Source organism: Neomonachus schauinslandi, chromosome 9 (assembly GCF_002201575.2).
Source record: "Neomonachus schauinslandi chromosome 9, ASM220157v2, whole genome shotgun sequence".
Taxonomy (NCBI): Eukaryota; Metazoa; Chordata; class Mammalia; order Carnivora; family Phocidae; genus Neomonachus; species Neomonachus schauinslandi.
Window position 1 is genome coordinate 65,586,715 of NC_058411.1, and position 13,241 is coordinate 65,599,955.

Consider the following 13,241-nt stretch of genomic DNA (forward strand, 5'->3'; position numbering starts at 1 on the left):
CTTTGCATCCTTTGCTAAATTGGCATAAAGTAAACTGAAAACCAAAGCTGAATTGAAGAGAATTAGGAAAACTTCATAGTGAAGGTTAGTTGTAGTCTTATGCTGTTAATCTTGAAATATATTTCTAAACACTTGAACATTCCTCTTGCTCTTGATCAGCCAGAGAAGACTTTGGGAAATAAAGGTAATCTATAAGCCTCTTGGAAAATTCTAGATACCTGTCAGGTCATTCCACCCTGTTCAGCCACTGTTATCCACTGAAAATTTGGGGTGGGTCATTGAGCCATATGAAAAAGTTGGAGAAGCTGGGACTCAAAATACTGGAACAGTTTTGTTTTCTTGTCTCCAGACAGCCTTGAACTCACTCCATGGTTACTCTGAAGGGATAACAGAATAGAGACAACTGGTAGTTGTTTTATAGGGAGGAGCACAAAGGAAAAGATAAGAGTGGGTAGGAGATGAAGGGGGTAGGATTTGATGTAAAAGGACTCGCTTTCTGAAAGGACAAAGACTGTAAGAGTGGAGGACAGGCAGAAAATTCAGTATGATATAATAGGAATACATAAAGTGGAAAGTGGTGTTTGTGTTTTCATGAGTGTAATCATCAAATCAGAGACTGTAAGACATAGATTAAAATATAAGGCTTTCTTTAGTAATTATTATTTCAAAGAGAGAAGACTAGACATTTGGATCTTGTGACCTCCAAAAGTAGTAAAAATAGCTACCTCACAGATGAGAGTTTCACAATGGATTGTCATCCTTTTGTGGTGTCTCCAACTCAGTGATTGAGCCCCTTCAGTTTAGATTCATCTGGGTTGGATGGTTGATAAAGTAGCATCCTCACCATCCTAGCCATAAAGAGTGAAGTGATTGGAATCAGGACTTACACAGACATGTGATTGGGACCCAAGATTATTTAACCTGAAATTTCTAAATAACCATCCCCACAAGCAAATCTCTTTTTGAATACTTAGAGTAAGTAGCGTAGTATAGTTATAAGTCTTATTTCTCTCTGTTAAAACATATTTGACTGAACATTATGAAACCTCTGCTGCTTAAGAACCAAATAGTTTGCAAAAATATTACACTATTAAATTAATTGAAGAGTGTGCTTTGAGTTCTATAGTGATGCTGCACATTTCATCTGGCATTTACAATCTTATCATTTACGTTAAAATATCTAATAATATTAGTAATGTATGTAATAGACATATAATTTATCAGGACTAATGTTTTGTTCTATTTCATGTTTGTTTTTCCCTGGACTTGCACCTGTAGGACATCAGCACAGTATATCAGATTTTTCCTGATGAAGTACTGGGTTCTGGGCAATTTGGAATTGTTTATGGAGGTAGGTTAGCTCACTAGTATTTTTATTAACTTGGAATTTTAGCTACGTGTATTTAGAACAGTAATATCTCCAAGAAAAATATAATAGACAAGACCTATGTGTACATATATTTGTATGTATATCTCTCTGTGTTTTACCTTTTCAGAAATTTCTCTTGAGATAGTCACTATCTGGAGAACTGGATATTTCTGTCTTGTAAGAGAAGTTTTTCTACTCCTAAAAAACTTCTTTTGCTTAACTGTTGACGGAGTCTATACACAATGCTGGTTAAATATTGGTTTATTTAGACAAACTATTGAGAAGCAGGGAAGTTATAATTCATAAATTAGTTCCATTTCCCTTTAGCATATTTGATCAGAACTCTACAAGAAATCCATTCACATAACTAGACAAATAATCTTTTAATTCTAAAATCTGTGACAATGTATTTCATAAAGGTTGTCATTTTTTAAATTTTTGAAATGAAATACTAGGTTTTTACCCTTTTCCTTATTGTCAAGCTATTTGGTGAATTTATTATTTTAAACTCTGCTGTTTTAGATTCTAGCCGGTTCAGTTATGTTTTTCAAGTCTTTAAGAAACATTTAATACTTATGCTTTACCTCCCCTATAAACTGACACCACAACTTTCAGTTCTTGGATATAATCAGTTAAAAAAAATTATCTTTTCTGTGAGGTGGGAGGGCTCTGAAATAATCACAATGTCTCGCTCATTATTGTTTATGATAGTATAATACGTGCTTTTTTAGTGGATTAAGTTATATGCTGTTCTCAAAAGTGATTTGGGCCGCACCTGGTTGGCCCAGTCAATAGAGCATGCAGTTCTTGATCTCGGGATTGTGAGTCTGAGACCCACATTGGGTGTAGAGTTTACTTTAAAAAATAAAAAAAAATAAGAAGTAATTTTGATTCTTATAGAATGCTCAAATGCTATTTTTTTATGGGAAACCCACCGATGAGTCAGCAGACATTGTGCTTTTTGTTAATGCATAACAGTGTAACAGTGCTGCACAGAGTATTGCTCTACAGTGTAATCATTGCTTGCAAAAAAAAAAAAAAGTCACACAATATAGAACATAGTAAATGTAACTGCACATCCTGTAGGGGTGAGAAATGAGGGCAGAGGGATGAGCAGGTGCCAGATAATTTTAATACCCGACACTGAAGGAGCAGGCCCAAGAAGAGGCCTCCACAACGAAACTGAAAAGTTTAGACCGGTCTCATAGGGGATGAAGCAGATGAGAACGACTATCAGAAGAGAGGTCAAGTACCCTATATCATGACAGAGGAGTGGAAACAAAAGAAGCTCTGACCCTGAAGAGAGTAGAGAGTGGAATGACTAAGTAGAATAGAGATGGCAGTGCGTCCAAGAGTAAGTGATGTTAAGGAAGTAGAGAATGGGAAAACAGGACAATCTGGGAGTGAAGGAAGGAGGAGTCAGAAGGAAGTCAGCAAGAGTCTGGAAGGAGTCAGAAGGAAGAGTGAGAGTAGAGTGTAGGGGGGAAGGAACGCTGGATTTACAACAAATGTAGGTATCATGGAATTTCAGGTTTGTATGTGAAAAAAAAAACAAACACATAATTAGGTCATTTTCATTTTCATACTTATTTAACACTACTCTATTCTATACCTACTACAGTATAGTAGTGTAGAAGTTAAGAGCTCGAGGGTGCCCTATAGATTCCCTAAAATGTTTGTTGGGAGGCTTAAATGGGATGTAATGTATGTAAAAGGCCTGTCTTGTGATGACAATGACAGTGATGATGACGAAGGTTTTCTGAGTTTGTATAATTCTCTGGGCACTGTGTGCACCTTACATATCTTATTTCACCTGATGCTCAGAACAGCCCTACCATTGAAGATGAGGAAACTAAAACTCAGAAAGCCTAAAGTGATTTGCTCAGGGTCACAAAGCTAGTAAGTGAGAACCAAGACTTTTTATTCTTTCCCTTATGACATGCATTAGTTTATCAGGACTTTAAAATTATACTTTCTTAAGGAGAGCATTTCGCTGGTGGTATAAGATTGTTTATATTAAGTAGCTCAATATCGTGTTTCTAAATCATATATTTTTATGAGAAAATATCAGGCTGGTGATATGTATAGCTTTTAATGTCCCACTTTTGTTTTCTAAATTGTGGCTAATTTTATGGTACATATTTGATTTAGAATAATGGAGCTAAGAAATGAAATCTTGATGGATGTAAGTCAATGCTCATTAGAAATGTTAATGTGTTCAATGAAACATTTTTGTAATTCCCAAAATTGTCCTTGTAAATTTTGGTGTTCTTTAATATAGATGATATTTAATAACATTATCCTAATATCTTCCTCTTTTTATTTTAAAGGAAAACATCGTAAAACAGGAAGAGATGTAGCTATTAAAATCATTGACAAATTAAGATTTCCAACCAAACAAGAAAGCCAGCTTCGTAATGAGGTTGCAATTCTTCAGGTACATCTTTGTTTTTCATTTGGAGTCTCTAAGATTGTCCCCCAACTTCTGCAGAACAAAGAAAAGGTCTCCAGATATCTATGGTGTAGTTTTTTTTTGGAATGCTTTAAAATAACAGGAAAGGCAGCTTGAGCATCCGACTATTGCCTGGGTAGTATCTTTCCTAAGTCTGGGCAGTAGTTGTTCTCTTTTATGTACTTAATTCTGGGTTTTAATATATTATTAATGCTCATTAAATGGGTAATGTTTCAGCATTTGCTCACAGTGGACATGCTGAGACCATTTTGTTTTACATCGTAAATGACCTTGCCTTCATAAACATTCCTCCTTTATGCTGTGATAATTATATGAATTGAGTATGGAACTGTCAGCATATCAGGTACATGAGTAATGTATGCCCGAGAATCACATCGTCTTGGTATTATTAATGTCCTTTTTGTCTCTCACTGTAAGCCTTTTCCTTCATAGTGAACATGTTACTTAACTCCTTTCATTAACAGTAATCCCTTTTGGGCGCCTGGGTGGCTCAGTTGGTTAAGCGACTGCCTTTGGCTCAGGTCATGATCCTGGAGTCCCGGGATCGAGTCCCGCATCGGGCTCCCTGCTCAGCAGGGGGTCTGCTTCTCCCTCTGCCCTGTTCCCTCTCGTGCTCTCTGTCTCTTATTCTCTCTCTCTCAAATAAATAAATAAAATCTTTAAAAAAAAAAAAAAACAGTAATCCCTTTTTCAAGCCAGAATATGTTAGTCAAAGATATTATGCGGTATATATAATTTTTGTAACCATTAAAACTTTTTCCACAGACTGAAAGGAAATTGAGCAACTGTTTGCTAAATGTGGTCAACCTAGCTCTTCAGTCTAGACAATCAGGCCATTGATAAATGCCCGTTTTTTATATAACCACCATAATTCTGTACTTGTGCAGGCTGTTCATAATTTCTAATTCATAGCTTTATTGAATAATTTTCATTTGAATGTGGCTAACAAAACAGATTGCATTTCTTCATTTATTGTTTCATTGAACTGCCATTTATTGAGTTTCATACAATAAAAAGTTGAAAAAGATGCAATTTCTGCCCTAAAGGAGCTCATGTGCACAGACAACCAAAAATAATGCCCGCTATACATAGAAAAATAACATAGACTTTTCTGGGACTCAGAATTTGTAAAAATGGTGTTTTTGTGCTTTTGGACAACTGTGTAACACAGAGAACTACCAGTGTTCTGTGTTTTCCTGGGGAAGATGATAACCAGGCTCTGAAGATGCCAGTTTCATAGATTCATAGCTTAGTGCTTGCTAATCAGTTACCAAAAAAGATTTTTTAGAAAATTCTTAACTTGGCAACATGGAGCTGTTAATGACGTCTGAAAACTTAGTAAATGACATCATGCCAAACCTGGTCCCTGCTCTCCCAGTCTCCACTCCCAAGTGGTGTCCTGAAGGCAGATCCTTTGCAACATGCCAACCTCCAGACTGGCATATGTACAGAGACATTTATCCTTGCTTGCCAGACACGAGAGAGGGAAGCTTCCTGGTTAACATGGCTCTGTCATTCTACATGTTATTGCAGTGGCAGAGAGTGATCGGATCAATGTAGAAGGTCTAATTCTTTGTGTCTAGGCTCTGTAATTGGCTCTCCCCAGCCTTGTCAATAAGTATCAGCTACTGACTCTATAGTGAGGTAGAAAAATAAAATACACCTGAGCATAAACTGCCTCCCGTCTCCTCTTCTAAAAGAGTAGGCACAGTCAACAACTCAGATACAATAAACAGACATTTGGCAAAATTTTCATTATGGTTTCCAAAAAAAAAAGTTTGTTTAGTTTGAAAGTCAAATTCTGCCCCTTGAGCATGTGAAGAGGTTGAACAGTTCTCATATTATGGCCTGGAATCTCAAAAATCCTCATTGCTCATCCCTCATCCCCACTGTCCCTAACCATTCACTTTATTCATCAAACTCCTATTGATTGAGTACATAGCATGAGCTAAGCACCATCCTAGGTCCAGTGAATACAGTGGGGACAAGACGCACAGATCCTTGTTGTGGGTCTTTTTTTTTTTTCTTGAAGTGGTTTTATTACAGCATGGGGACAGGTCCCATGGACAGAAAGAGCTGCCTGTTGTCGTGGGTCTTAATTTGAATCACTCAGCTGTACCTTCAGTCAGATGTTTGCAACTTATTTATGTGTTGAATTTTCAATCACGTAACATGTACCATGAGTCTTCTTAAGCCTTGGCTTAATTACATGCACATGCGGGATTCAGAAGTTCATACTTTTATCATAAAGTTGCCAATTGTTTCAAAATTTCAAAAATAGGAGACTCATCCTATCTCCCAACTGAAACAAATGAAAGAAAATGTTTTAACCCTTTAACCATTGTCTGATTTATCAGCCTCTTGGGAAAGATTATAATTCAGTATTCAAAGATAGTGAAGTTCAAGCTCACCTCCTTTGAGTCTTTGCTCAAATATCATCAACTGTATAAGTACCATTCTTACCTTATTGAAAACTACAATTCACTCAAACCGCCTCCCATCCCTACCCCTGTGCCCCTCTTACTCTGATCTATGTTTTTTTCTTCCATAGCACTTATCACCTTCTGTTCTATTGAAGAATTTCATTTATTGTATTTGTTGTGTGTTTCTCTCCCCAGCCCCCTAGAATATACACATCAGGAGGGTAGATATCATTCTTTTGTTTACTGATATATCCCGAACACCAGAAATTGTTCCTGGCACGTATCAGGTGTTTAGCAAATATTTGTTGATTGAATATTTGTTGAATTAAAATTGTACAGAAACACCATCCTGTCACATAAAATGTCCTACATAGTATCTAACCAGGTAGCAGAAGTCTAGACTGCATTTGCTATTAATGGTTAATTGATTGGTTAGTTAAGAAGGATTAACTACGGTTAATGGGGTTAGTTCTTTGAAAGCCCTCATTGCCTCATTTTATACTTATCAAAAGTAAGAATTCATCTTTTTGGACCTGAAAAGACAAAGTGGTAATGGGGTTAGAGAGTGGGGGTTAGAATTCTGACTCACTAACTGATATGTTCAGAAAAAGTACCATGATTGAAGTCAACTGGATGGTGAGCAAGGTTTTCTTCTACTACTCTTGAGGAACAGAATTCCGTCCCTCTGGATATAAAAGTGATTCCTAGAAGCATTTGGTATCCTCTGCCTTGTAGTCCCCTACTTACGAAAGCTGGAGTCCTAGTTTATGGTTGTACCTGGAGTCTCACACGTTCTGCCCTGTCCCCTTCCTCCAGATTCTCCAGAAGGGGCCGTGTGGGCTGAAGTGACTGATGGCAGAAATCCCTCCTCATGCAGCTCTTCTAGTCCTCTGGTCAAATTCTGATGTGTTTCTGTTGTTTGTAGAAAAGTACCTTTGCTTATAAAAGACTTCAGAGTTGTATAAATATGGAATATGTGAAATAGTAGAATTCTTTCTTTGTCCATTTTCTCCTTGCTGTATAACCTAGGTCAGGGCTTTCCAAAATCTGATTCAATCATTAGAAAACTAAGCTCTTCAGATATTTTTGAATAGTTGACAAATTAAGGCAAGTGTGAATCTTACGGCATAGTCATCCCTTACTTATATCATTTAGAATAGCCTATTTTCGTTAGATGTGAATACTTCATTATTATTATTATGTTTCAGTGGAATGTTAATGTACATGTTAAATGTTTCATAAAATCCCCAAGGGATCCTGCTTATATTATTATGTTAAAAGTTGTATCTTGATTTAAAAAAAGACATAGCAAATTAAAAAAATTTTTCTTTTCTATTCATGTCAGCAAAATAAGAATAAGAAGATTGTTGTTTTATGATTAGGAATATCACAGAAAACTGACCTTTTACAAGGAGATGGCAACTGTCTCTTACAAAACTTAGAAACTTAAAATTTAAAGTAAATGGTATTGGTATATTTAGTATACCGTACTAACACGGACTTGTTCAGTCAGAATTACAACACTAGCACTTCTGTTTATGATACAATGTGTGAAAGCATTTTGGAATTTAACAAGGACTGAATATAGAATACATAATATAGAAAAAATACATAAGAATTTTATAAGCCATAAATTAAATGTATCCCTTTGCACTCCAAAATTACCTCTATTATTCTCGTTTCTCTCTTGTGAGGCACTCCTCTTCCCATTCAAGTCTCTCTTCCCTTAAAAACCAAACAGCAGCAACAACCAAATGTGGTCTTGATTTGTCCAGGCTAGCCTTGCATAGCTGCATCCAATTCTCCCTTCTGTGTGGCCACACTTTAGATTTGTGCTCTCCTCTTCTTTCCATTCTTGTTCATACATTCCCTTGTCTTTGGTTTCCACACCTTTCTTAAAGAAAATGCAAGGTCCTTTTGCCATTGCCTTGTTTTCTCTTTCTGCCCATCTGTAACCCTTTGGCTCTTTTTCAGTCTTTATCCAACTTGACTAATCTCAGTCCTTATGCAGCATTGATCATTTGTTCCCCTGCATTTACAAGATCCTCTTTCTCCTTCCCTGCTAGTTTCTCCAAACTTCTTCCTGAACTTCTCCTTTCTTTCACCTAACTGGCCTATGCTAATGTGGGACTCATTCCCGGAATGAGGTCACCCACTTTAAGAGCAGCCTCTGTCATCCCTTTCCAGGTCATTCCATAATTTATCTTTGAGTTCTGATCTTCCAGAGGCACTTGAGTCTCATATTTTTGACCTTTGGACATCTCCACTTTGCTGGGCCAGTCTCACCCCAAACCAACCAGCCTAAAACCAAACACTTAATCCTAAGGTCTTATCCTGCAAGATACTCTCTCCCTAGCTTTGTTTTGCTTTCATTCTTCCAGTTTCTAAGGCAAAAACCCTTTTCCTCAATTAATAAAAATATTAAGTCAATCAACAGTACCTACGAAGTACTTCCTTCCTTTATACAAAGCGATATACTGAGCCTCTGGGCCATATAAAAATGAATGAAACCTTTTAAGATGTTTATCATCTATCTGGGCAGTCAGGTACAAGTAACTACAAGTCAGGATAGCTGTGGAAGCATAGTGAAAGAAATCATGGATTATGACTGAGGCCCGAATGTTGGAGTCAGTTCCAAGAGAAATATGGCATTGGTGAAGTCTTGAAAGATTCATGGGTTTTGATAACCAAAGACATGTTGGAAAGGGTTATTAGGCTGAGGGGCCACCTTAGTAAAATAAATATTCTATGAAGATTGAGTAGAAAAATTTAGATCATTTTAGAAGATCAGCTTTCAGACATTTTTCCTCATGTATCCTCAAAAAGAATTCTAAAAAACGTTGTACCTTGTACCTGGTTGTGTATTTTTAAGATGACAGCTAGAACTATTTTATCAGACATTTAAAGAGTTTTAGTTTTGCACTATATTAAAAATATTGATATTTTAAAATAAAGCTATTATATCACTCCTTTACAAGTGTGCATTAGAATCTAATTGTCATAGTCATTTGATATACTTTACCAACCATTTAAAAAAATATATGAATGGGCTCTTCTTTGACAATATAATTCACAATATTGCTTGTTTTCTTTGACTATATTACACTTTTCTCACAAAATTGCATTCTAATGTAATGTGTTTTTATAATTGAAAATCTTTTATTGGTCCCCTTTCATAATTATTTACAGTAAAAATAGGTATATATTTTAAATTTCTTGATTACAGCACTTTTAATAAGTGTTTCAAAGCATTCTTTTGGGTTCAGTTATCATTACAAGTATTAGTAAAAACTTAATTCCATAAAATTTTACCTATACTTGTTAAACATAAAAAATAAGATGCTACTGAAAATACACTATTTATTGAGACTTTTTATTTTAGTTCATAAATTGGTATGTGAATATTACTTGTTGTTTGAATTAGACAGAATTCAGCAACAATTTTCTTTCTTTTTTTTAAACTATAGGAGCCAAGTTATAAGCCCAAACAAAAACAGTGATTTATCTTCAGAAATTCATTTCAGTCCTCTCTCCATTAATAAATCCCTTAAATCTCTAATTTTGATGAAAGCATGAATTAGAAACCAAGTTACAGATGAATTGATTTCCAAGTTAGAGTCATTCACTTCAGACTGGCACAGTATTTCAAATTTTCTCTCTGCTTTTCTCTCAGGGGATTTTTCTCCCCCCGGCAAGGTGCTCTAGTAATATTTGGAGTAAGTGAGAAGCATCCATGGAAGGAAGAAAAATGATTATGAAAGGAAACATGTGGATGGAGAATTTGAGAACTACACAGATATTTTCAGATCTGTATTAGAAGTTATTTGTGGACTGGTCTGATTCATTCATTCATTCCTCATATATTCTTGAGTGCCCACCGTGTTCCAGGCTACAGTAAAGATACAGATATAAACAAAACAGATTTTCTTAAAACTATATAAACAAAACAGATTTTCCTAAAACTATGCTCTGCTCACATATCTCTTAAAAATATTTCTGTTCCCCAAGAGTATGCCTACTTGGTTAGGAGACTGCTGTGGTGGGACATAGTGTTCAGTAAGACCAGGAAATGGCTTTCATGTGAGTTCATGGAGAACCTTAGATATTGTGCCAAGTTGATTGGATTTTATTATGCTTGGGTGATTGTAAATTATTGAAATGTTTTGAAAAAATATTATGATCAAATTAGCATTTGGAGATGGCATATTATAGAGAAAAATGTCTAAAGGCAAGAAAACCTCATTGGAGGCTATTTGCTGTTTTCAGCTGGTAGTGACAAAGTGCCCCTGTTCCTCTTCTTTCTTGCTATGCAGTTGTCTTGGCTTCATCCTTAACATTTCCATTGGCACTAGTCTAGACCAGACTGTTGTTGTTGTTTTTTTTTTTAAGATTTTATTTATTTGTCGGAGAGGGCGAGAGAGTGAGCACAAACAGGAGGAGTGGCAGGCAGAGGGAGAATCAGGCTCCTGGCTGAGCAGGGAGCCTGATGCAGGACTCGATCCCAGGATCCTGGGATCATGACCTGAGCCGAAGGCAGACGCTTAACCGACTGAGCCACCCAGGCATCCCTAGACCAGACTTTTAAATTCATGCCTTGATTGCTGCAATGGGTGATATTCTGATAGTTTGGTTCCCCACTCCCCCAACCCCACTCTGTCATCATCTTGCTGACCCTGCCTTTTCCCCTGGTCCATCCTGAAGACCACAATCAGATGAGTCTTTAGTGGGTTTCCATCCTATCCCTCCCTAGCTTAGTAGTTTTCTTATTTCATCAAATCTGTTTTTAGCATTGTAGGTGTTCATGCTGGACCTTATCACTCCTATTCAACTGAGTCCTTCTTTTCTCTTCAAGTTACTGTTCTCATCATACTCTTAACCTCTGGCCATTGCTCAGCTTTTAATTCCAAGCCTGGATGCCCATCTTGGTTTCCTTGGTTTATTCACGTTTGATTGATCTTCGAGATGTATCAATCCTCTCTGACTGCTTGTGCTCTTTTCCATATCTCCTGTTTACTTATGGTTTCTAGTCTTCATACAAAGCAGTAATACTTATCAAATACTTCTTATGTCATAATTATATTTTAAACAAATTTGAAGGTCTCAGCAACACCCTTGTTTTCGGTTTCCACAATGCCTAGCACAGTAGTAAAGACATTACAAGTAATAGGTTAACATTTGACAGAATTGTCTTAAATCACATACTGTATTAAATTTTAAGGGCCTTTGTTATAAAACCTTTTGCATGAACCATTAAATTTTAGGCTCGAATTAGAAAATTATGGTATTTGAGGAGGAGGAAGAGTTTGTAGAATAGCTGTTAATTGTTCCAGATGTACAGGCTGTCTCAAAAGCTGAATCCTGTGGGGAAAATTGGGCTTTAGGTACAAAAGAAGTCAGAGAATGTGTCAGAGCGATACCTTTAAAGACAGTGGAACCTCAAGATCAAGAGGGGCTTTGGTAACCTAGAACTATACTGTGGTGGTACATGGGTTTAGAAATAGAATGAGCTGTAGGAGAAGCCCTGCCAGTCAGGAAAATAAGGAATCATCAAGGCAACTTGTCAAGGTGGATGTCATAACAGGCAGAGGGAGCACTGAGAAGACTGACCACAGGCAGCATTCAGAAAACCAGACAATATGCTGAGATGGGTTGTGAGATCATAGTGAAGAGGCTTAAGTGTTATGGAGCCTGGGGCATACCAGTTAGAACAGGCAGGACCCCAGTCCTAAATGGACTTGAGTCCACAGAAAAAATTAAAGCAATGTGTAATATAGCATTTAAAGAACATGCATTCTGGAATCAGATGCCTGGGTTTAAAGCTCAGACTTATTTAAGAGTTCTTAGGAGCTTGGATAAGTTACTTACACTGTCCGAGCCTCAGTTTCCTTCTCTGGAAAACTTCGTAGAGATGTTGTGAGACTCGGAATGTGATAATTTTGTGAAACTCTTCGCAGTGCCTGGCAGGTAGTAAAGGTTCCATACTTACTAAAGTGTTACTAGCATTGCCACCACTAGGTCGTAAAGTCTAGCTCCTAGAAAGCGGGTCCCATGACTTGATGTTGAATTCCGTAAATAGAGAACCTCAAGACACGTTGTTTCATCATAACAAAGAACATGGTTGACTCAAAGCATAGACTCAGGCTGAAACATACCTTAACATAGGCCTGGCCCCTGATAAGCCTTAGTAAATATTTATTGAACAAATTATGTCACCACACTGAAGAAACCAGGGGAATACAGAACTGCAGAGCATGCCAATAAGATAATAAAGCATTCCTTATCATTTGTCTAAAAACATGGCAATTTGTCTTCACTGAGCAAGATGAAATATATATCTTATAAGTAAATGGCTTTGTTCTCTTAGTCTAGAGGGATGATCAGGAGGTGGAGAAGAGGTGATCATGATAGAAAACCAGAGAATAATACTGCTAAGTGTGGGTGGGAAAGTGAAAAGTTTTGCAAACTGGTGATTTTTTAAAAAATCATGGAGGAGTCAATTTTTCTTTCTCTAGAGAAAAATAGGCAAAATTTGACTTTCAGTGTGTAGGGAGAGGTTTGTTTATACTTCTCTTGTTTCATCTAATCTGTTTATTATATTTCCTCAAATATTTCTTTGTATTTTATTGCATGAAGAATTTTCATGAAATTGTTTCTTTAGATAAGACATGTTTTGCAACTCTGAGGTAATCTTGTTATCTTCTGCATGTTCCAAAAAATGAAGCCCATTGATTAGGTATATACGTATCTAAAACAGAGCAAGAAAGGAAATAAAAATGTATTATAAGAAAAAGAAAAGGAACTTAGAAATTTTTCCAAATAGATATTCTGTTCAGTAAGAAGTTAGTCATAGTGAAAACTTAGTGTCAAAAAGCCAGGTTCCTTGCAAGTCAAAACTGTTCCCCTTTTTTGGGGGGGGGTAAATCTTTTTAAACTTTGATTTCCTTAATTATGAGTTGGAATTCTTCTGACTTGCTGT

At 36.5% G+C, this 13,241-nt stretch overlaps 1 protein-coding gene across 2 annotated transcripts in view; it reads left to right on the forward strand.

Moving 5' to 3' along the window:
- The window catches only part of PRKD1 (protein kinase D1), a 318,037-nt gene that overhangs the window by 272,319 nt on the left and 32,477 nt on the right, over window positions 1-13,241 (forward strand). For both annotated transcript variants that reach the window (XM_021695289.1, XM_021695290.1), the window contains 2 exons: window positions 1,279-1,351; window positions 3,700-3,806. In XM_021695289.1, the coding sequence (XP_021550964.1) occupies window positions 1,279-1,351; window positions 3,700-3,806 (180 nt within the window). The remainder of the gene's footprint in view (window positions 1-1,278; window positions 1,352-3,699; window positions 3,807-13,241) is intronic.